The sequence below is a fragment of the Fukomys damarensis genome, unplaced genomic scaffold, assembly GCF_012274545.1.
Source record: "Fukomys damarensis isolate Sample0158 unplaced genomic scaffold, DMR_v1.0_HiC HiC_scaffold_35, whole genome shotgun sequence".
Taxonomy (NCBI): domain Eukaryota; kingdom Metazoa; phylum Chordata; class Mammalia; order Rodentia; family Bathyergidae; genus Fukomys; species Fukomys damarensis.
The window spans coordinates 28,450,324-28,475,374 of record NW_022900947.1 but is presented as its reverse complement, the minus strand read 5'-3'; the positions used below and the strand labels follow the sequence as shown (position 1 = coordinate 28,475,374).

At 40.0% G+C, this 25,051-nt stretch overlaps 1 protein-coding gene across 4 annotated transcripts in view; it reads right to left on the bottom strand.

Annotated features, from left to right (window-relative positions):
* Positions 1 to 89: 89 nt before the first annotated feature.
* The window catches only part of CUNH4orf19 (chromosome unknown C4orf19 homolog), a 111,493-nt gene continuing 86,531 nt past the window's right edge, over positions 90 to 25,051 (bottom strand). For 3 of the 4 annotated variants that reach the window (XM_033758893.1, XM_033758894.1, XM_010622408.2), the window contains 2 exons: positions 3,395 to 3,448; positions 90 to 1,773 (listed from right to left, as the gene is read on the bottom strand). In XM_033758893.1, coding sequence (XP_033614784.1) covers positions 1,122 to 1,773; positions 3,395 to 3,426 — 684 coding nt within the window. In that variant the 5' untranslated portion in view covers positions 3,427 to 3,448 and the 3' untranslated portion in view covers positions 90 to 1,121. Of the gene's footprint in view, positions 1,774 to 3,394; positions 3,449 to 21,371; positions 21,436 to 25,051 lie in introns of those variants that run through there. The other variant, XM_010622409.2, reaches the window with a different exon arrangement.

Genomic DNA, 25,051 nt, shown 5'->3' with positions numbered 1-25,051 from the left:
GACAGGCAGAGTGGAGCCGGAAAGTAAATTACCAACGGATGCAAAACTCTTTAAAAATCTATTTAATAAAACATCATTTCTGTTGCCTACTGTGTGCCAGGCAAGTGTGTGAATCTTCACAATACATATTATTAGGCGTTCACTTAACAGATAGGCAATGAGAGAAGATGAATTATTTGCTCCAGGTCAGTGAAATTTCAGAGTCTAGGTTCCAAAACAGCAAACTAAAATGTCTTTTATGTTTATACTTTTTTTCCACAAGCTTGACCATCTCAACTCTTCTCAGTTCTACATGGATCTATGTCAGAACCACCTCTGAGTCCATACAGAGAGACCAAAAAAAATGGTATATTTTAATTGGGATCAGACTTTTAATGGCATAAAGCTATCCATATATGGTTCTGCTGTTCCCAAAACTCATGAATTTAACCCAAAAATATGACAGAAGAAGTTTTTACAATGATTTTGCCCAGGCTCCCCAATCACAAGGAGATTTATAAAAAGTCACAGTGAAAAAATGTTAAGGTCCATGTGTTTTCCTATCACATGAAAGACTAACCATTTGTTTCCTGGTCACTTCCAGTCCTCCTGAAAACTGCTCCACCTAACTAGTGTCCAACAAGTGATTAGTTATCAGTTCCCTGGGTGACTGTCCCTGAGCATGATAGGCACTTTGAAGGTAGAGCTACCTTTACAAGGTCAGGGACACTTGGCTCTCACAAGCAAGGCAAAGGATTTACAGTCAAACAGGATGCTCAGTGACTGTCTTTCCTTGGGATTGGGAATGGGGACTTGACTGCATTCTTATGCCTTCTGCACCAGAGCTTCTCTGGGCTGTGATAGCTGGGAAAAACGGTGCACAGTTTCTGCACATTCTGTGAACAGAGTCAGATCAGCTCACTCAGATGTTCCCAGTGAAGGCCCAAGGACACAGTAAGGCTACAACACTTTTAACAAGCAGCACAGCTCAGGCAGCCAGAATCAGAACAGACGCTGGAGGTAAACAAGACCTAAGCCACACCAGGGTGTGCTGGCCAGTGCTCAGCTCTTGTCCCAAGGAGCACAGGGCTCTCACCTTGCTCAGCATGGCACTGGCTCACTGGCCACACCAATTCTGCTTGCTAGTCTGCCTCATCCACATCTTCTCCTGCAGTAGCTGCTTCTAATGCTGCAAGGGCTTCAGCCACTGCTTCATCCTCATCCCCAATATCCCCATGTCTTTCTGCAGCCAGGTCCCACAGGGGAGGGTAATCTGGGGCTGGCAGTAGGAAGCTATGGCCTTGTCCTTCCCAGACTGGACTCTGTGCCTCAGCAGGAGCTCTGCACTCGCCTTTTCCCATGGCTGGAGTCTCTTCCAAGGAGGGCAGCACACAGTCCTGGCTCCCGGAGTCCCTGACTTCAAGGAAGGGCAGAGCTGTGTGAATGCTTTCTTCTGTGCTGGCCCATGAGCCCAGCTGGGCTTTCCTGAGGGACTGTGGAGAGGCTCTGGGGCCGATGCCATTGGCAGTGCCTCCAGGCTTGGCACAGTGTGCACATCCCACGTCCTCCTGAGGGAGTGATCCTTGTTGTGCCCTGCTAGGCTCCTGTGGGCCAGCATTCCAGCCTCTGCTCTCAGTTCTCCTTAAGCCCTCACTGGGGAGGACATTTTTATGCACCAGAACCTCACTGCTTAGCTGGCCTTTTAATTTAACAGTGTGGTCTTCATCCAAATTGGAGCTGCTTACTTCGTTGACGTAATCAGGGGACGGTGCTTGAGCTGGGTCACAGAGGTAGCTGGCGGTGAGAGGAACAGAAATCAGTCAGTCTGCACCATGGAGGAGGAGCCCACCCATGTGTGCCCTAGTTCCCGGAATTACTCTTTTAAACCTCTGTCTACATTAAAAAGACATTTTTTGTATAAGAATGTCCTACTAGAAAGGGCGTTTAAGAAAAGATCCAAAAGGTGGGGAATGGAAAAGTACAATGGGCGTTTCACAAAATTTAAAAATAAAACTAAGGGAAACAGCTGTCCTCTAACAGGAAAAGAAAGGGTTAAGTACTGAATATACCTCTCTGCAATGCAACATTATACAGTCCTTAAAATGATAAGTGTGAAATCTGTAGTAGCATAAAAAGATAGCTGTTCCCTCTGAAGGTGAGGGGAGCTGCCTCTAGGGCCTTTCAGATCCCAAATCTGTACATGCTCAAGTCTGTACAGAAAACAGAGCAGTGTGTGCATATGACCAATGTACATTTTACTTATACTTCAATTGTCCATTGCTACATTAGTGAAACCTCATACAATGTAAATGCTACATAAATACTTACACAGTGCATTGCTTAGGAAGGAATTAAAAGAAACAAGTGTATTTGCACTTAGGGCAGACATAATTTCTTTCAAAAAATTTTTTTTATCCATCTGAAGTTGGTTCTGTGACTATGGAACCCATGGTTATAGCAGACCTAGTATACTTCTAACCAATAGTTTCTTTTTTTTTTTCTAATTTTTTTTTGAGACAGTGTCTCATTATGCAATACACTTGGTCATGAATTTCCTAGGTAGCCCAGGCTGGTCTCCAGTTTATGGCAATTTTCCTACTTTTTTCTTTCTAGTTGCTGGTGTGACAGGTGTGCATCAGCATTCTGGGAATAATAAATGTTTTATGAATAGAACCAAATATCACATGATTATGGCACTATATAAATAAATTTTGAGACAGTGTCTCATTATGCAATACACTTGGTCATGAATTTCCTAGGTAGCCCAGGCTGGTCTCCAGTTTATGGCAATTTTCCTACTTTTTTCTTTCTAGTTGCTGGTGTGACAGGTGTGCATCAGCATTCTGGGAATAATAAATGTTTTATGAATAGAACCAAATATCACATGATTATGGCACTATATAAATAAAAAAACAAAACTAAAGGAACATATGTGACTGGGTGGTTATTTTCATGGATCCCATTTCAGGCATCCTCTGAAAACTGAGCTTTTCTATTCCCTGAAGCTCTGGAGAAATGGATATTGGATCCAAACCAAACCTAGTCACTGAGAACAACAGCGATCTCCCCATGCTCTGAGCAGTGAACAAAAGTTTAAAATCTAGGAAATACACAGGTTGTCTGGGATCAAAATCATGCCAAATGCTCAATGAACAGAGCTGTGCATTGAACCTCACGCCAGCTAAATGCACTGAATGCCTGCATAATCTTTATTATTGCCATTATTATTTTAATTCATATTGCTAATGTCTGTTAATTTTATCACACATTGAATTTCAACATGATTTTACATACCTGCATATAACTTACTCTGATAATGTTATGAGTTTTGAACTGCTATTATAGGCATGGTCTTTAAAAGTGATTTAATAAGCACAGATTCCTCCATTTGGATGAAGGCTTTGTTCAACTTTACCTTTGTATCATTTTACAGCATTTGCACCCCATCTGGATTATTTTTTGTTACCACCTGGAAAAGAAAGTATAGCAAGGAGAGAATATCATGAATGGCATGGTAACAGGAATTCAGCTTGATTTTATTCTCCTAAATGCTCAAAATAAAGAGTTGCAAATTATAGCAAAGGGTAATATATGGATTGGGAAGGGCACTGGATACACAGAACAATGCCACCTCTCTGACATGGATCTGCTGGAGCATATAGTCCTAGTGGCAAAGATCTTGACTACTGTTCTTTCTCTCGCTTTCCAGGTGTCATGGGAAGTGAGCAGGCTTCCTTGGCCCCATGTTGTACTACCATATGCCCGAAACAATTGGTCAACTGACCATATGAGCCAAAATAAGCCTTCCCTCTTTCTATGTTATGTCAGTCAGAATTTAGTAGAGAAACAGTTATAACACAAGCTATACAAATACATAGGACTTTAAAAGACTGACTTACAATGCCCACCTGCAGAGTTGGATGAGGAAGAGTGCAGAGGGTCTGTCTGCCCACTGGAGACCTGAGGATTTAGTTGAATGTCTTGAACTCATGAGTGCTCCATGTGAGTGCAGTGTACACCAAGAGGGTGATGAGTCTATGGTGGAAGGCTAAGGGTCTACAATGGAAGGCTTTTGAATGTGGGCTGAAAGTGAAAGAATGCCCTACAAGGCAGGAGATGACCTCCAAGGTGAAGGCTGGGCCTCCTCCAAAAGAACAGAAGCAGCAGTGTCCTTCTCACTTCCCTTTTATAACACCCAGGCATGCAAAAGCCACCCTAGGTTGGATCTTCTAGGCCCACGGGGCTGGAATTAGTTGAGTTTCTCTTTATCCATTTTCTAAATTGACATAATACATAAACCATCACAATCTACCCTTTGTCAATTTAGCAATCAGATACATTTCCTTAATTCAGTATCCAAATACAAGACAAGCTTATAATTACATCTAACATGTTAGAGCTATCCTGTGTACAAACAGAAATGCACTGATTCCTGCCCCAGAATAGAAGACAAACTGTCTTTGGGTGATGTTTATTCTTAACATTTGATAACTTGAACATTATAGCTTAGATCTGGAATTAGGAGAGAAACAGTTCAATTACAATCCTCACTTCTGTAGCTGATCATGGGGTTGTATCTGGTATTTAGAATGAGCTTATTCTACTACACATTCCGTTTTTTGTTTTGTTTTCTTTTTTGTTTTTGGTACTGGGGATTGAACTTGGGACCTTGTGCTTGCAAGGCAGGTGATGGAAACACTGAGCTAAATCCCCAGCCCTCTACTAGCCATTCTGTATTGGCTTATCCTTCAGCAAGTACCTCAGCAGGCATAGGTTCTTTCCCTGGTGGAGTGATCCATATCTTCATTCCTGATGGGTCTGGGCCATTGGTTATTCTACCTGGTTAGATTCTTGTAGTTTCCTCTTGAGTTTAATAATGGGGCATGGTAATACTAAGAGACACCCTCAGAGTTCTCCTGAACTCCAAGTATATTCTTTTCCTTGATTGTGGAGTTATGGTCCAATTTCCTGTTGATACTCTGGCTCAGTCACCTCTGAAAACATTGTGATTCCTTTTTTAGCTTGTTTTTTCAGAGGCACAGTGAAACCAAAATTACCACAGGGAAGTCTTAGCTTCCAGTTCAATGGTATCATTGTTGTGCTTCCTGGTACAAACTTTACTCCTGAAACTAAGACTCTATGTTCTAAGTGAGCAGAACATGAGGTTGCAGTAATAGTAAGCAAAAGTTCTGCTAGTAGATCACTGAGGGAAATGTTGAATGGTTCCATTCCCACTTCCACCCCTGGTTTCCTGGACCTGTGAATCCTGGCTGTGGGAGACACAATACCTTACAGTATATGCTGATTCAAAGCATTTACAGCCTTTTGAAGAAGGGAGGGCAGGGGTAAGGGGAAAAAATGAGAATCAAGACTTGTCATGTAGAGGTACAAGATCCCAACAATGAATGTAACTGTACTGTATCCCTAACATGTACCAATAAATTCAATTAAGGCTGAAAAAAAAGAAAGAAAGAAAATTGCCCCAGCCCTACAAGCTACTGCCACCTAGCTAGTGCTGGAACTGTGTCTTCAAAAGACCATTGAAACTTTCTATCATTTGACCTACTCCTGGATGTGAGGTACATGGTGAATTCCAGTCCCAGTTCCACTGAATTTCATGAGCTTGAGACCAGTTTTCAGAGGTGACTGAGCCAGAGTATCAACAGGAAATTGGACTAGAATTCCATAATTGAGGAAAAGAATATACTTGGAATGCAGAAGATCCCTGAGGGCGTTTCTTAGTATTACCATGCCCCATTATTAAACTCAAGAGGAAAGTACAAGAACCTAATCCAGGCAGAATGACAAATGGTCCAGACCCATCAGGAATCAAGGTATGTGCCACTCCGCCAGGGAAAGGACTCACTTCTTTGGCTGTAAAATGTATTCCTTGTTGGTCAGAAGCAATGCTATGTATAATTGCATAATGGTATTCAATGGTATCGTTGTGCTTCCTGGTACAAACCTTGCTCCTGAAACTAAGACTCTATGTTCTAAGTGAGCAGAACATGAGGTTGCAGTAATAGGAAGCAAAAGTTCTGCTAGTAGATCACTGAGGGAAATGTTGAATGGTTCCATTCCCACTTCCACCCCTGGTTTCCTGGACCTGTGAATCCTGGCTGTGGGAGACACAATACCTTACAGTATATGCTGATTCAAAGCATTTACAGCCTTTTGAAGAAGGGAGGGCAGGGGTAAGGGGAAAAAATGAGAATCAAGACTTGTCATGTAGAGGTACAAGATCCCAACAATGAATGTAACTGTACTGTATCCCTAACATGTACCAATAAATTCAATTAAGGCTGAAAAAAAAGAAAGAAAGAAAATTGCCCCAGCCCTACAAGCTACTGCCACCTAGCTAGTGCTGGAACTGTGTCTTCAAAAGACCATTGAAACTTTCTATCATTTGACCTACTCCTGGATGTGAGGTACATGGTGAATTCCAGTTCCAGTTCCACTGAATTTTATGAGCTTGAGACCAGTTTTCAGAGGTGACTGAGCCAGAGTATCAACAGGAAATTGGACTAGAATTCCATAATTGAGGAAAAGAATATACTTGGAATGCAGAAGATCTCTGAGGGCGTTTCTTAGTATTACCATGCCCCATTATTAAACTCAAGAGGAAAGTACAAGAACCTAATCCAGGCAGAATGACAAATGGTCCAGACCCATCAGGAATCAAGGTATGTGCCACTCCGCCAGGGAAAGGACTCACTTCTTTGGCTGTAAAATGTATTCCTTGTTGGTCAGAAGCAATGCTATGTATAATTGCATAATGGTGAATAAGGCATTCTATTATTCCACAGATGGTAGTCTAGGCAGAAACATTATGTGCTTGGGTGGCAAATGTATATGAATATGTCATTATGCTAGTGAGGACAAAGTGCTATCACTTCTATGATGGAAATAGCCCAAAATAATCAACCTGCCAGTAGGTCGTAGGTTGAACAGCTCAGGGAATGGTACCATATTGGGGACAAAGTGTTGGTCTATGCTTCTGGCATAGTGGGAACTCAGCAGAAATTTCTCTGGCTCAATCACATTTCCATGTAAAGATAGACTGTTGCTGTGCACATCCAGTCATATGGCTCAGGGGATGAGATAGTATCCAGGTCACAATAGGCAACTCAGATCACATGGTGACATGGTGTCCCACGTCAAGTGTTCAGTTTTCACGCAAGCTCAGTATTGGGCCACGATAATTTTCTTCTTTTGATCATGGATATATTTCTAACGATGCCACTTTATAAGCCTTTGCCCACAAGGAAAATTACTGTTGCTTTTTAAGAATTAATGGATCATGGGGTGTTGCTTGTCATAGTGCACAGAGGTTACCATCTGGTCAAATGATTTTGCTAACTTGTCTCCTTCTACCCATAAGAACTTTGGGTGCCTCACACAGTGCAGCAGTGACATCACCAAACATGGAGTCTCTGGTGAGGCCTCCAAATGCCCTGCAAACAGGAAAAGGACTGTGTGGCCTTGGAGCATGTGACTGTGGGCTTCACTCAGGAGGAATGGGTACCGCTGGATCACTCCCAGAAGAAACTTCATAAAGACTGATGTCAGAAATCTGTACAAGCTTGATATTTCTAATCCAGTTCCACTGAATTTTATGAGCTTGAGACCAGTTTTCAGAGGTGACTGAGCCAGAGTATCAACAGGAAATTGGACTACAATTCCATAATTGAGGAAAAGAATATACTTGGAATGCAGAAGATCTCTGAGGGCGTTTCTTAGTATTACCATGCCCCATTATGAAACTCAAGAGGAAAGTACAAGAACCTAATCCAGGCAGAATGACAAATGGTCCAGACCCATCAGGAATCAAGGTATGTGCCACTCCGCCAGGGAAAGGACTCACTTCTTTGGCTGTAAAATGTATTCCTTGTTGGTCAGAAGCAATGCTATGTATAATTGCATAATGGTCAATAAGGCATTCTATTATTCCACAGATGGTAGTCTAGGCAGAAACATTATGTGCTTGGGTGGCAAATGTATATGAATATGTCTTTATGCTAGTGAGGACAAAGTGCTATCACTTCCATGATGGAAATAGCCCAAAATAATCAACCTGCCAGTAGGTCGTAGGTTGAACAGCTCAGGGAATGGTACCATATTGGGGACAAAGTGTTGGTCTATGCTTCTGGCATAATGGGAACTCAGCAGAAATTTCTCTGGCTCAATAACATTTCCATGTAAAGATAGACTGTTGCTGTGCACATCCAGTCATATGGCTCAGGGGATGAGATAGTATCCAGGTCACAATAGGCAACTCCGATGGCATGGTGACATGGTGTCCCACTGTCAAGTGTTAAGTTTTCACTCAAGCTCAGTATTGGGCCACGATAATTTTCTTCTTTTGATCATGGATATATTTCTTATGATGCCACTTTATAAGCCTTTGCCCACAAGGAAAATTACTGTTGCTTTTTAAGAATTAATGGATCATGGGGTGTTGCTTGTCATAGTGCACAGAGGTTACCATCTGGTCAAATGATTTTGCTAACTTGTCTCCTTCTACCCATAAGAACTTTGGGTGCCTCACACAGTGCAGCAGTGACATCACCAAACATGGAGTCTCTGGTGAGGCCTCCAAATGCCCTGCAAACAAGAAAAGGACTGTGTGGCCTTGGAGCATGTGACTGTGGGCTTCACTCAGGAGGAATGGGTACCGCTGGATCACTCCCAGAAGAAACTTCATAAAGACTGATGTCAGAAATCTGTACAAGCTTGATATTTCTAACAAAAATGCAGAAGACAATAATTTAGAAGTTTGAAATAAACATTGGGAAGCAAATGTAAGATGGGATCTTGTGCTTCCCTGACTGGTATCAAGTTCCTTTCTTCAAGGGATCTTCTCACCTTGGTCTCCTGAGTAGGTGGAACTACAAGCACATGAAAACTGCCTCATGAAGTGGGGTACATTGTTAATTTGTAACTAGCAATGTATAGAAAGCCTATGAAAGTAAAAACATTTGTTATTCTGGAAAGTTTTTATTCATATTTCTTATCTTAGTCTTAGCTAGAAGATTTTCATTGGAGTAAAACCACACAAGTGTAAGTTTTCTGAAATATTCACTATGTGTCACTCATCTCTTAATAGGTGCATAGTGACTGACACTTGGTACAAACCATATGAGAATCAGGAATATGAATATAAATCATATACCTATAAAAATGTGGGTAAGCCTTCACTTATCACCAGTGCTTTCAAGACATGAAAGGAATCACAAGACCGAGAAAACATATCACTTTAACGAATGTGCAAAATCAATCATTTATCATAAAAATCACACAAGACATACAGAACACGATGGCATGGTGACATGGTGTCCCACTGTCAAGTGTTAAGTTTTCACTCAAGCTCAGTATTGGGCCACGATAATTTTCTTCTTTTGATCATGGATATATTTCTTATGATGCCACTTTATAAGCCTTTGCCCACAAGGAAAATTACTGTTGCTTTTTAAGAATTAATGGATCATGGGGTGTTGCTTGTCATAGTGCACAGAGGTTACCATCTGGTCAAATGATTTTGCTAACTTGTCTCCTTCTACCCATAAGAACTTTGGGTGCCTCACACAGTGCAGCAGTGACATCACCAAACATGGAGTCTCTGGTGAGGCCTCCAAATGCCCTGCAAACAAGAAAAGGACTGTGTGGCCTTGGAGCATGTGACTGTGGGCTTCACTCAGGAGGAATGGGTACCGCTGGATCACTCCCAGAAGAAACTTCATAAAGATTGATGTCAGAAAGTTGTACAAGCTTGATATTTCTAACAAAAATGCGGAAGACAATAATTTAGAAGTTTGAAATAAACATTGGGAAGCAAATGTAAGATGGGATCTTGTGCTTCCCTGGCTGGTATCAAGTTCCTTTCTTCAAGGGATCTTCTCACCTTGGTCTCCTGAGTAGGTGGAACTACAAGCACATGAAAACTGCCTCATGAAGTGGGGTACATTGTTAATTTGTAACTAGCAATGTATAGAAAGCCTATGAAAGTAAAAACATTTGTTATTCTGGAAAGTTTTTATTCATATTTCTTATCTTAGTCTTAGCTAGAAGATTTTCATTGGAGTAAAACCACACAAGTGTAAGTTTTCTGAAATATTCACTATGTGTCACTCATCTCTTAATAGGTGCATAGTGACTGACACTTGGTACAAACCATATGAGAATCAGGAATATGAATATAAATCATATACCTATAAAAATGTGGGTAAGCCTTCACTTATCACCAGTGCTTTCAAGACATGAAAGGAATCACAAGACCGAGAAAACATATCACTTTAACGAATGTGCAAAATCAATCATTTATCATAAAAATCACACAAGACATACAGAACATTATGTCAGATGTGTGTAAAATACTTTTTTGGTTTCAGTTCATTTCCAATACACAAAAGGACTCCCTCTGCAGAGAAGCTATATTACTGTGAAAAGCATGATATAGCTTCCACACATTTTAGGACCATTGGAAGATAAAAAAAGGTTCACACTGGAGAGAAACCATGTAATTGTACAAAATTTGGGAAATTCTTCACGACACAGGTTCTTTTAAAATTCATGAAGGATTCATACTGGAGAGACTGAACGAAGTCATTTACCCATAAATGTTAATAGTGTGGAAAAGCCTTTGCACAGTCTGGTCATTTTTAAGTCTGTAAAAGGAATCATGCAGGAGAGAAACCCTATGAGTAAAAACGGCATGGAAAAGTTTTCACATGTTTTAGTCCCTTAAAAAGATATGACAAGATTCACACAAGAGAGAAACTATGATTTTAAAGAATATGGGAACTCCTTTAATGACTCTACTTTTTTTTAAAAAGTTCATGAAAACATTTACACTCTTAAAGAGAAACTATAAATACAAGGAATGTCAGAAAGTGTTCAGGGTTTCTAGTACTTTTAGAATCTGTGGAAGAATTCACAGCAGAGATTAATCCTATAAATGTAAACTATGTGGGAAAGTCTTCAGGGATTTTAATTCTTTTTGAGTCAATGAGAAGACTCAAACTGGAGGTACCCTATGAATATCGCAAATCTCTTTCATATAATTTCTTCTAGTTCCTTTAGAACTCATTAAAAAACTAATAAAGTGTTTGTAAATCGGGAGGGGAGGAGGGGTGAAGGGAGGGCAGGGACAAGGGGAAAAAATGAGAACCAAGACCTGTCATGTAAAGGTACAAGATCCCAGTAATGAATGTAACTGTACTGTATACCTAGAATGTACCAATAAACTCAATAAAAAGAAAAAAATGGCAGCAAGATAAAAAATAAGTTATGAATAGATGTACTGTATCTAGAATGTACCAATAAACTCAATAAAAAGAAAAAAATGGCAGCAAGATAAAAAATAAGTTATGAATAGTTATAACTCAGTTATAGATGAATCTCTAAAACTGTAAGGAATGTGAAGAGTCTTTTAGACTTTTTAGTTCTTTTTAAATTCGTGAAAATATTCTCAATTTAGATAAAGTCTGTTTATGTAAGCAATACAGAAAAGCTTTCAGGAATTGTAGACCTTATGGAGTCTGTGAAATAATTCACACTGGAGAGAAACTCCAAAAATAGAATAGATATGGTAAGAATATGTAAAGGAATATGGGAAAGCCTTCATGGATTCTTACTCTTCTTATGTCCATGAAATGATTCCCACTGGATAGAAAACTATGACCTCCATCTGTGTGTCAAAGCCTTGGCTCATTCTGGTTTTTTTTCCCCTTTTCAATATATTCGCTTGTGTAAAAGCTTACATGTATAAGCAATGTGTGAAAGCTTTCAGGGATTATGTTTCTTTTCAAGCTTTCAGGGATTTCTGTTTCTTCATGGAAAGATTCACCAGGGAGCCAAATATGAATGTATCCAGTACAGGAAAGCTTAGACACATTTAAGTTTCTTCTGAGCTTATGAATTGAATCAACTGGGGAGAATTCCTATGGATGCAAGGAATTCAGAAAAGTATTCCTAGATCTTTCTTTAGGTGCAATGACCCATTCCTGAGAGAAGTTGTATTAGTGTAAGGAATGTGGAGAAACTTTAATCGGTCTAAATTTTCACATATGTCTGACAATGTACACTAGACACAGACCTTACAAGTATATAGTATGACAAGAAAACTTTCATGCTCTAGTTCCTTTCAAATACATGTAATAACAGACACTGGAAAGGAAAAAAATGAATGACAAAATGATAAAACATATTATTTCAATGACATTCACATGCAGGAAAGGCTCACTGTTGCTGAACCCTATTAATAAATACAAGCAACATGGAATGACTTTACCTCCCTTGGAAATAGTCGAAGAATTTGTGGTCTACATTGGAGAAGGAGATTATGAATGTTAGATATGAGGAGAAACTATTGACTCTTCCAGTTTGTTTTTAAAGCAGGAAGGAATTGAAAGTGGAAAGGAATCCTGTAATTGTAAGAAATATAGGAAAGCATTTCTCTTGTAAGCACTTTAAAAATGTAGTTACACATTGGCATTAAAATGTGTGAATGTAAGTTATGTGAGATGGACTTTATAGTGCCAGTTCAATTCTCCATATAAAGGAATTCACTGACATAAGCATTATGATATAGTATGGTAAAGCCTTTTCTACTTTTACTTAATTTTAAATACAAGAAATAACTCATACTGGAGGGAAGACCTATGAAAAGAAGGAAATTGAGAAAGCCATGAAATATCTCAATTCCTTTCAGATTCATGACAGTATGCATATTGGAGAAAAATCCTATACGAGGAGGTTGGCAAATCTCATTTCTTATAGAACCTGTTGAGTATAAAAGCAAATGCTCAGATAGACAGAAACCAATAAATGTCAAAATGTGGAAATATCTTCTGTCCTCTCTATTCTAATCAAAAGTGTTGTATTTGCTACTGGCTGCTCTGTGTGTGTGTGTGTTTGTGTGTGTGTGTGGTACTGGGGATTGGACCCAGGGCCTTCACACTGAATTACATACCCAACCGTGTTTTGTATTTTGAGACAGAATCTTTCTAAGTTGGTCAGTCTGGGCTCAAAATTACAATCCTACCTCAGCCTCTTAGATAGAGTTCTTGGATTATTGGCAATTGCCACTTCAATCTCTGGATCATTTTTAATGTAGCTCCATGCACATTTGAATTCTACTTTTACAAAGAAGCACTGAAACTGACATTCCTGTATGCACTCTCTCAGCAATGTCACATAAGTAGGTAGGCTCTTTTTTTGTAAGTTAATATAATGGGTTTTTCTTTTCCATTTCATGCATGTAGTGTCTGGGTGAAGGAAGTGTCTTTATAATATGACGGTAGTTGTAATTTTTGCATATTTTAATTTTTAGTCATTAAGGATACATTGAAAATGACATTTGCTTAAGTGTTCTCATTTTTATTTTGGTCTACAGAGCAGGTTTTTGGTATCACTTCTATTCTAATACGAAATTAACTTTAAAAAAATCAGGACTGAAAAGATTCATTCTATCTTCCTTGCCAATAAATTCTTAGTTCAAATTTGTAATTCTATAATATGAATTATGTAGTCTTAAGTAAATTACTGTTCTGCTACTGTTTATTTGATAATACTTGCAATAAATATTTTCAATAAAGTTTTCTCCTTAAAATAAAAAAGATTAATCCATTACAATAAAGATTGAAATTTTTGAGTTGTTACATTAAATTCATATATGCTACCTAGAAAAATTCAAGGAACAAAAATTTGAAGAGAAAGTTTTCTTATTTTGCATTGTTATGAATGCCCCCAAAATAGAAAACTAGGCCCTACTGAGGGGTAATACATTGGTTAGTGGGTTACAGGAGACTATATTTACTACATTGAAAAATAAATTCCACAAATAACCTGTTATAGGATGTAAAATGGACCCCTGAAAGAGATCTCTGCCCCAATCCCTGAATCTGTGAATATTTCCTTAAAAGGAATGACAAAGTCTCTGCAGATGTAAAGCTGCATATAAGTTAAGAATCTTGAGATGGAGAGATTTGCTCAAATTATCAGGCACACCCAGAGTACAATTCCATGTGTGCTTATGAGACAGCAAAGGGGGTGACAAATATCACCTCCCAGGCAGAGATTAAGAGCAAGTAGTTTACAAGCCAAAGAAGAAGCAAGGAATGGATTATCCCCTAGAACTTCAGAAGGAGTGTGGATCTCGCAACACCTTCACTTAAGCACAGTGACATTGATTTCAAGACTTCTGGCTCCTAGGACCTTGGGGAAATTACTTCAGTTGCTTTAAACTCCCACATCTGTAGTAATTTCTTCTAGCTGCCTAGGGAATAAATACATCCACAAGTCACTCCATTCTTGGGCACTAAATCCTTTGTTTAACTCTTCTGGGAAGACTAGCAAGTTAGTAGATTGTCCACTGGATTGCTTGAACATTATTTGTCACTCTTCCTCTCTTGATTATCCTTCCTTTTCCTCCCTAGAAGGTATGACTACTACTGGGCATTTAATCACAGGTTTGAATCTGATACATCCTGTACACCATGAAGGGAATGATGTGAGGCAGGTGGAGCCTTTCTTATAGCAGAGTTCCAGCCCTGGGGACAGTGGTTGCACCAAGGATATGTAATAGATATCTGTGTAACAAATGGATTTTCTAATGGCTACAATTTAAAAATGAGGGCAGGACTGGGGACTCTGAGCAGTGAGCAGACAGATGAGGAGCTGAGCCATGTGGAGATGAGCTGCTACTCCATCCCCAACACTATCCTGACCCCTGGCCTCTATGGTCAAGGCAAGTGGAGCCCTGAGGGGTGACTGCAGTACCACCCTAGCTCCACCCCCCTACCCCCCACCACCTCTGGCCTCCTGGCTGTGCTGGTACCTGGATCCACACTGCAGAGGCACAGGGAGTCACATAGGCCATTGTCCTGAGCTCCAGAAGATAGAGCAGAAGTGAACAACAGAAAGAGGGCCCCTCTCAGGCTCCTTGATGAAAATTGAAACCCACTGGAAAAGTGAAGAGAATCTCTGCAATAAGAGCACATCAGACCACCATAGTTGGTAAATTGGAGGGATCAACATCTCCTCTCATAACCTGAACTACCTTCACAGGAAGGGCAGCTGGAACATGCAGCAGAATCTTGCAGAATTCAACCCTGCAGGCAGTCAGGGAGCTCAACTTGGGTCTTGTAGCCAGAAATCAGCTTGAATGTCAGGGGTCTGCTGCTGGCTTGCTGAGACTACTTGGCTTTGGTCTGCATAGTGCTGCCCACATTGTCTATTCTAACAGCAGACATACCCTGAAGGTGTCTCTTCAATTTTATTTTTTATTTTTAAAACTATTTTTTCTTTTCCTCTTATATTTAGTATTTTTTACTCTTTTCAAATGTTTTTTTCTTTCTCCTTTTTCCTCTCTCTCTCCCCCCCTCCACACACACACACACACACACACACACACACACTCATTGTTCTTCATCTCCCTTTTTGTTCCTCTTTTTGCCCTAAATTGGATTTGTTCTTTCTTTTTCTTTTCTTCTTTTTTTCCTTCTCTTGATTGTCATTAATTTCCCTATTGCTGTTAGGTTGTTCTATTCTTGTCTTTGCTTTTTCATTCTGTCTTTTCCTCTTGTCTTCAACAGTTTCCTAGAGTTTGTGTGATCTTCCGGTGTCCTCTGGCCTCACTTCTAACCTTTCCCTACCCTTCTACCTATCTAGTGCTTCCTCCCCAACTCCTTCTAAGTCCCCATCATAAAGGAAAAAGTGGTTACACTGAAACGTTTATTGACTATAAACATATTTTGGGCTGGTCCTCAATTATGATTTAATTTATAAGGTTAAAGATGACAGAGTAATAACTACCACAAACTGTCATTTTCTAAGCTGTGCTTGATGCTATTGTTTTGCTGATTGTATCACTTGGGCTAAGGTGTTGTGATTGATCCAATCAGTTGTCCTCTCTGGTAAAATGAAAATTAGATTGCCTCAGTCATTAGAGATTCAAAACCTAAAGAACAGCTATATCTAGAAGATCAAAGTATCAACCCAGGAATTCAAACAAGGACAGTAACAATAACAAAAATAGAAATGAGAAGATATTTAAGGAAGGCACAAACACAGACTTTCAGTTCACCAAAGGCAAATTCTGATGGAAATGAAGTGGAAACATCTGAAAATCAACCACCTGGACAACCTAAAATGAAAGCACAGGAAGTAACAAAACAGATGAATGAGGCTCTAGAAAAAGTCAAAACAGAAATAATTTCCGAGATAATTACAGAGATGGTGACCAGAATGAAAGACATGATTAGAGACTCTAGAGTAGAAACAAATTTAAAAAACAAAAAAAGATGTGTTTCTGACCATGATAGAAGCCATGAATACCCAGCATAGGAAAGAAATAGAATCCATTAAACCGATGCAAACAGATATCCAGGAGATTAAAAACTCTACTGAAAGTATGCACAACAGATTGACCCAATCTGAAGACAGAATATCAGATATAGAAGATAGGATGGTGGTCAGTGCCCATGAAAAGAGAACTCTTTTAAAAATAGTAAGGGACCATGAGAAATCAATCCAAAATCTCCTAGAAGATGCAAAGAAGAATAATATGACTGTTAGGAGTTCATGAAAAAGCAGGAGAAAGTACGAATGACATAAAAAAAAAAACCTGTTCACAAAATTAATGACAGAAAACTTTCCAAACAGAGTGAAAGAATTTGACATACAGATAAATGAAGTATTTAGGACTCCAACTATCCATGATAAAAAATATATATACCTAGGCATATAATAATCAAGATCCCAGACATCCAACAGAAGAACAAAATAGAGCAATTAGAGAAAAGAAACAAATCACATGCAAAAGAAAGCCCATCAGAATCACAGCAGACTTTTCAACACAAAACCTTAAGTCAAGGAGAGCCTGCAGTAAGTTATTTCAAGCCCTAAAAGAAAACAATCTTCAGCCTAGACTGATGTATTCTGCAAAACTATTTTTCAAATGTGATGGGAAAGAAGACACTCCCATGACAAAGAACACCTAAGAAACTTCATGAATAGCAAACCAGCACTCCAAACAATTCTAAACAATATCCTAGAAATAGACAATGAAGGTCACAACTCCATGAAGCCCAACAGAGCAAATCCATCAGGCAAGGCAAGAAGTTAAAAGGAGAGGGGGGTTGAGAACTAAAATACTCTGAAAAATGGGATTGAAGAGGATATAAGAAAATGGAAAGACATCTCTTGTTCCTGGGTAGGAATAACCAATCTAGTGGAAATGGCTATATTTCTAAAACTGCTATACACATTCAATGCAATCCAAATTAAATCCTAACAGTATGTTTCACTGAACTAGAGAAAAAATCCAAAAATTCATTTGAAAGCAGAAGAGACCTAGAATAGCAAAAGCAATTCTAGGCAATTGAGATATGGTAGCTGGTATCACAATCCCCAATTTGAAACTATGTTACAAAGCGGCTGTTAAAAAACAAAAAACAAAAAACAAAAAACAAAACAAAATGTAACAAAAAAAACAGCACAGTAGTGGCAAAGAAACAGACCTGAGAATTAGTGGAATAGATTAGAAGATGAAGAAACAACTTCAGATGTACTCAGCTACCTCATCTTTGACAAAGGAGCCAACCATCTTCATTGGAGGAATGATAGCCTCTTTAATAAATGGTGTTGGAAAAAGCTGAATTTCAATTTGCCAAAGACTAAAACAGAAACACTAAAATTGCAGGAAGATAAGTGAGGCATAACTTTTGAAGATATTGGCATAGGAAAAGACTTTGTGAACAAATCCTCAGTAGCACAGGAGCTAGCACAAAGAATCAACAACTGGGATCTCATCTTTTTAAAAAGCTTCTGCACTGAAAGAGAAATTACCAACAGAGGTAAGGGACAAGACACAATGTGGGAAAAAAAACTTTACCAGCTATTCCTGAAAGGTCTGCTATCTAGACTATATAAAGAACTAAAAAAATCAGATCCTCCAAATGTAAAGACCCAATTAAAAAATGGGCATCTGAAATGAACAAACATTTCTCAGACAAAGAAGTAAAACCAGCAAATAAACATGTGAAAAATGTTCAACATCACTGGTCATTTGAGACATGCAGATGAAAACAACACTGAGATTCCATCTCACCCCAGAAAGATTAGCTGCTATCAAGAAATCAACCAATAATAAATGCTGTCATGGTTGTGCAGAGAAAGGAACCCTTCTCCATTGTTGGTGGGAGAGCAGAATGGTGCAACCACTATGGAAATCAATATGGAGATACCTCAAACAGCTAGGATTAGAAGTCCCATTTTACCCACCTGTTCCTCTGCTGGATATCTTCCCAAGAGAATTAAAAGAATCCTACTACAGCGATATATGCTCACTCATGTTTACAGCAGCACAATTTGTAATAACTAAAACTTGGAAACAGCCCAACTGCCCATCAACTACAGACTGGATAAAGAAGATATGTTTTTTTTCTTTTTCTTTTTCTTTTGTGGGGGTACCGAGGATCAAACTCGGGTCTTTGTGCTTATGAGGCAGGCAGTGGCACCAGTGAGTTAAATCCCTGGCCCAAGAAGATATGATTCTTTATAAAATGGAGTCTCTTCCATAAAGAGCAAGAAACTAGAGATATTTATAGCTAAGTGGATGCACATTAAGGCCATATTCTTAAGTGAAATAAATAAGACACACATATGTAAATACTGAATAGTTTCTCTGGTATGAAAAACTAAAAGTGTAAATAAGGATCAAAATGTATAAGTGATATTGTGAAACAGGAAGAAAATGTCTAAAGGAGTAGGGGAAGTGGGAGGGGTTAGGGAAAAGAAAGAAGTGTAAAGAAAAAATGAGAAAAGGAAAAATATGGAAACAAAGTCTTTGTAAATTGGGAAGGGTGGAGTGAAGGGAGGGCAGGGAAATGAGGAAAAAAATAACAACCAAGATACATCATGTAAAGGTACAAATTCCTAATGATGAATGTAACTGTACTGTATACCTAAAAATGTACCAATAAAATAAAAAGTGAAATAAAAGACACACATATGTAAATACTGAATAGTTTCTCTGGTATGAAAAACTAAAAGTGTAAATAAGGATCAAAATGTATAAGTGATATTGTGAAACAGGAAGAAAATGTCTAAAGGAGTAGGGGAAGTGGGAGGGGTTAGGGAAAAGAAAGAAGTGTAAAGAAAAAATGAGAAAAGGAAAAATATGGAAACAAAGTCTTTGTAAATTGGGAAGGGTGGAGTGAAGGGAGGGCAGGGAAATGAGGAAAAAAATAACAACCAAGATACATCATGTAAAGGTACAAATTCCTAATGATGAATGTAACTGTACTGTATACCTAAAAATGTACCAATAAAATAAATGGAAAAAAAATGTGGGAAGGACCTGTAAACCTTTTGGACAGCTGTCACCCATTAAGATGTTTCTCATCTGCTGACCATGTCACTTAAGAGGTATGAGTAGGTACTGCAAGAGAAATCCCTGGTTCTGAGCTCAGCTGTACCTCTTGCTCACTTTATGACTCTGGGCCTCAGCCATTTCATCTCTACACAGGGATAGCAATGTACCTATCTGATGGCATTGTTGGGGATGTACCTAAGTTAATATTCAGAATAAGCATAAATCAGTGTATTATCACATTGCTAAACACCATATTAATCTTTTTTTTAAAAAAAGATGCACACCTTGAGTGAAAAGGGAAAAGAAAAAAATGTGAGATAATGAAAAGATGGAAATAAAGTGTTTATAAATGGGATGGGGAGGAGGGGGTGAAGGGAGGGCAGGGACAAGGGGAAAACATGAGAATCAAGACTTGTCATGTAGAGGTTCAACATCCCAACAATGAATGTAACTGTATTGTATCCCTAAAATATACCAATAAACTGAATTAAAGCTGAAAAAAAAAGATGCACACCTTGCACCTATGAAAGATACAGTCTAGTTGGTATGACATATAACACAAACCATAGAATAAACAAAACCCAGCAGTCTTCGCTTCCAGAGAAAGGGGTCGATATCATATCTCTATCAACTCTGTCAGGGTCGAAAAGACATTAGCCCCAGACACAACATCAGTTCCAGAGGCAGAAATCACTGAGGGCCTTGAAGTACCCTGAATTAAATCATCCAATTTTCAAAGTGCAGGATTTTAGTCCCAGCTCCAGCTCCCCACTTATGCACCCATTTTCAGCTAGATCAGATGAGCAAGCGGGATAGATAAAACATACCATGGGCTATTCCCTAGCTTCAACTCCTCCTCTCCTTTTCTCATCCTCTCCTTCCTCTGCACTGGCTCTGGGATCCTTACCCTTTCCCTGCCTGCAGTGCCTTTGCTTAGTTAGGACACTTTAAAAAAAAACAAACGGGCCGTGGATTTAGCTCAGCAGTTGGTTGGCCTGTCTCACAAGCCCAAGGATCCGAGTTCGATCCCTGGTACTCAAAAAAAAAAAAAAAAGCAAACAGGAGGGTAGGTATTTAAGAAAATGTTCAAGAAAAGAAGAAAGGGGCTCAGAAGTTTTTGAGAAACAAAGAGGCAGACTGAATTGTGACAATGTAACTGCAGCAATTGTAAAATATTAATCACTGAAAAATTTTGAGTCAGCTTTACGATGCTGAGTCCAAGAGCTGTAAGTGGGGGAAGGAAAGAAGCAAAGCGGGAGGAAGGAAGGGAGGAGGAAATAAAGTTAAGGAAAGAAAGAAGGGGAGGAATGAAGAAAGGAGGGAAGGAAGAGATGGGGAGAAGGAAGAAGGGCAGGAGGTGCATCTGATCCATAACCTGGATTCCCAGAGGCTGGACCTGAAGATCCCTATCGAAGCTGAAGCTAGGGGCCCTAGTTCCAACATCGTGCCGCTGGGGCTGATGCCACAGAGCCTACCTGCATCAGGAGGAAATTCCTGTCAGAGTTGAAGAACCCAACTCCCACGTCACTATTCCCTGCTTCGTAGACGTTAGCAGTGGCTTTCAGTCTCCCTTTCCTCCCCTGAGAAACACAGGAACTATACTGCTCTTCAGAACAATGCAGTTCCAGCCCTTTTCATAGTCTTTCTCCTTTCGGGATCCACTTCCCAGCTTGGTCACCCCCCGCACACACCCAACTTCCTTTTCAGGCTCACCACGTGGGTTTCCTGCAGACACCGTGCCTGCTGAATGCCCATGCTTCTGTAGAGCTCAGTGGGGGCGGGCTCTTCCTGATTCCAGGTTCAGCCCTCTCACCACCCTGTGCTTTCCTCTCAGTAACATTCTTTCTTTGGACTGCTCTACTGTCCAAGGTTGTATGACCTGCTGGTGGGCAAGGAGGGACGCAGGCACCCAGGCCGGCCCAATCCCTGCCTGCCCGTATCTGCCCCTGTCCTTCCTCTTGTGATGTGGCAGATCAAACTCAATTTACTTTCTTTTTCATGGTCTCCACATACTCACATAGTATTTTTAGCGAGGATTTCTCTTCTGTCCAGAGCCAGAAAGGAAATACTCCTCATCCATCACTGTTACATGAAAGTAGAAAAAATATAAGACCAAGTCCCAAAGGAGCAATCTACCTGCTCTCCTCTGCTATCTTTTTGGCAACAGCTAACTTAAAGTCAAGAACTCGATTGCATGCCCTTTATTGCTAAGCAGAATCAAAATTTGCTGTCTGTTTGGAATATAAAAAGCAACAGGGAAGCAAAGGGCAAATCCTTCACAACCATCACTTGGTTTACACAGGGCCAAAGCAAATACCATTAGGGTGGCTGTGTCTCTCCACGGCTGGCGCCACCTGCTCCTGTGTTGGGAGTTGACTCTGTGTGGGGGGTTGACCGTCCTGAGTTTTGTGTTGAAGATAAATAATTTAGTGTTTGAAGATGGCCACGCTGATGCTCATCAGTTACTGGTGAGGTCTTCTTGTTTCGCAACGAGGGATGTGGGGGAAGGAGGAAGACCAGGAAGGGACAAACGTTTTCTAATCAGGCAGAGAAATGCACAGAGCATTCATCAAGAAGTCCAGGGAATATAAGAAAGGGTTCAATCCACCCAGAAAGAGCGCCCTTTAAACACTGTTTGTCATGAAGAGTGACAGGAATAGACAAAAAGGTACTTGACACAGAAGCTGGATTGGAGGTGTTCTTATCGGCCGTGCCTGGAACCATGAGAACATCAAAATAAATACTATTAATAGAAAGGATTACAGCCCCTTGAAGGTTAAAAGGATTCACATGTCTAAAAGGAGATAAATAATAAGGAAAGGGCCTCCTCCTCCGCTTTACAAGTAGAAATACTGCTAACAAGAGCAATGGAACTAGAAAAGTTATCATTTGACCTTTCGCATCAGAATAATTCTCCTCATAGTAATCTTTCTTGTCTTAATAACTGATTTAAGAAAGAATCACAATGGATGCTGGGGCTAGTGGGTGAGGTCCTGAGAACAGGCTATGCGGCCTCAAAGCCTCTTCTCACCCCCCTACCCAGTACACGCGGAAGGGTGAAATATTATCTTTATGGCGGAGACGCCTGGGCCCTGCCGCTTCACCAGGTGATTGATGCAAAGCAGCCGGAGTGAGACTAACCAATCGGAGCTCCTCACGGGGTGCCCTGGGAAGCCCCTATCTCTTCTGAGATGACAGGTCATTATTAGCACAAGTGGGAGAAATGTGAATAAAGTGTGCCAATCAGGTAAGATATCAAATCAATGTTAATTTTCTAATTTTGATCATGAGAGCCAAAGGAAGAGTCTGTCCGCTTTCTTCCCTTGTATTAGGGTTATAGAAGAGAATGCTCCTGTCCTATTTAGAAGTTCTGATAGAGGATATATGGGGGATCCTTCATTTTTCTTACAACTTCTCTGTTCAGCTTAAAATTATGTCAAAAGGTTAGGAGGGAAAGTGAGTACTGATTTAACATCAGTTCTTATTCTGCTGGTCCCTAGATTAGGACCCCAAACCTCCAGAAAAATCACTGATATTGTTATTCTGTTAAAAGAAGGCCATGGAGAAAAGGTCTTGTAAAAGAATACACAAAAACCACAGCCTTTCTGAATTCACAGGGTGTCATTGTGCGTGTCTCTTGACAGACATTGCCCAGCATACAGTCTAGGCACTAGAACTCTGGAAGAAATAAGGGATCGGATCACTGTCCTGAGACTGCTGCTCTTTCCAGAAAGGAACTCTCCTTTCAGTGCTCTGGTGCTGGTCAGAGTCTGTGTCCCCAGTGGCACACAGGCTGCTCACAGGAAATGCCTCTCCCAGCCACAGTCCAGTCCACATGAGCACATTATTCAAAGGAAGCACTGTTTGGTGAGTGACAGGTGGGAATAAGTTATTTTATAAATTAGAAATTTATAAATTATTACAGTAAAGGTTCTATTCCTTTCCATGATCAAATCTCACACTTAAACCACCCACTGCTCCCAAACCATAAGCCACAAGCAGAGAGGGATAGGAGATACTGTGCTTCCCCCTTCCCAGCTTGGCAAACAGCCAACCCTTCCTGGCACAGTTCCAAGGGTCAAGGACATTTTGCTTCAAGGGTTGTGTTAAACAGGACTTTAAAGCAGCTGCTGGGAAATAGTTGGAGTTTGTAGAAGATAATTGGAGTATTTGCAAGAGACCTATAATAAAATGAAATGCTTAAGTTTCAACTCTCTTAAAAAAAAAAACAACGTGCTAATGTTTAGAAAGCATACGCCTGGATTTCTGGAATCTGGCCAGCAGGCAAAACTGACAAATATTTAATGAGCCACTACCGGGTATGGGTACAGAGCTCCTGCCTCAAGCGGAATGAATGCAAATAACTAAAATTAGAGGTTGTGGGCCCAGCTTCACAGACGATACTCAGGGCAAAGGTGAAAAAGGACTAGAACGGTGATGGAGAACCTATGACCCGCATGCGGCAGCAGGCTGTTATCAGTGAAAGCTCTAAAAGGTTCTCCATTACTGGACTAGAAGATAAACTGCAGACCTCCCAGTTTATTTTCTCCAGCAGAACCATCTCTTCCTTTTTGAGCAGGCTTTGAAGACAAACCAGTAAGTATTTTTGGTATGTTTATATTTCTCCTGAAGGGGCTAAGGCATTTGGTTGTTTTAGAGGACTTGAAAGATGATCTGAAGGTTATTATAATCAGCTCTATCAAATAATCCATTTCATGCGCTCTCAATAGTTGATGTGCTGCAATCCATAGATAGTTGTTAGTATCACCCAGCACCAGGAACTTGTGCACAGAGGTATATTCATAGATTTCCTCTCTGAAAGGGAAGGCCTGGTGTTCTGGCTGCAACAGTGATTTAAATGAACACATTCACGGATATACAGAGGAGCTGTTGCACTTTGCTTAAAACATTCACATGGGGACTGTAATTCATATGTCTTGTCAGCAGGTGGCTTGGACCAGTATTTTTTAAAATTATTTGACCACAGGAATTTTTTCCATAACAGACTTATTAGCAACCAGCAGAATATGTTTTTTACTTTGGGGAAATCCACTATCACAATGATAGCTGTTATCGCGAGGGGAGTTGTATGCTCCACGTTAATACTTCGATGTTTGGGTGAATTTCACCAGCAAAGTCAATGCTTGTGTGTCAGAAATCCACAACCCAGCCACAGTTCCCTAACCATGAATGGCGTGGAAGTAAGTTATTTAAGCGCCTTATTTCTCGGTTTCTTTATGTGCAAAATGGGGGCTATGATACCAAAGCTATCTGCAAACATAATACATATAAAATCTAAATAGTAATGGAAAAGGAGAACTTCACCTCCTCATCCTCTGTCTGACCCAAGTTAGTTATCACCTGTTGCATCCCAAGCACCACGCTCACGGTGGGCCTGGGTTCTTCATTTTTGCAGGAGTCTGTGGGTGTGTGTATGTGCCTGCGCGCAAGGAGGGCAGCTGGTAAAAGGTAGAGGAGCAGATGGGATTTATGTAAACCTCAAGAAGATTCCTCTCACCACATTGGCAGCCCCAGCACAGTGGTCGGTGAATGAGTTGAGGTTAGACTTGAGTTATTGCCTCACTTACTAGCCTGTGACTAACATTTTAAATTGGCCCAGGTGATTAAACCCAGGGCCTTTGCACTGGGCAATATACCCAGACCTTTTAATCTTTTTTTTTTTTTTTTTTTTTTATT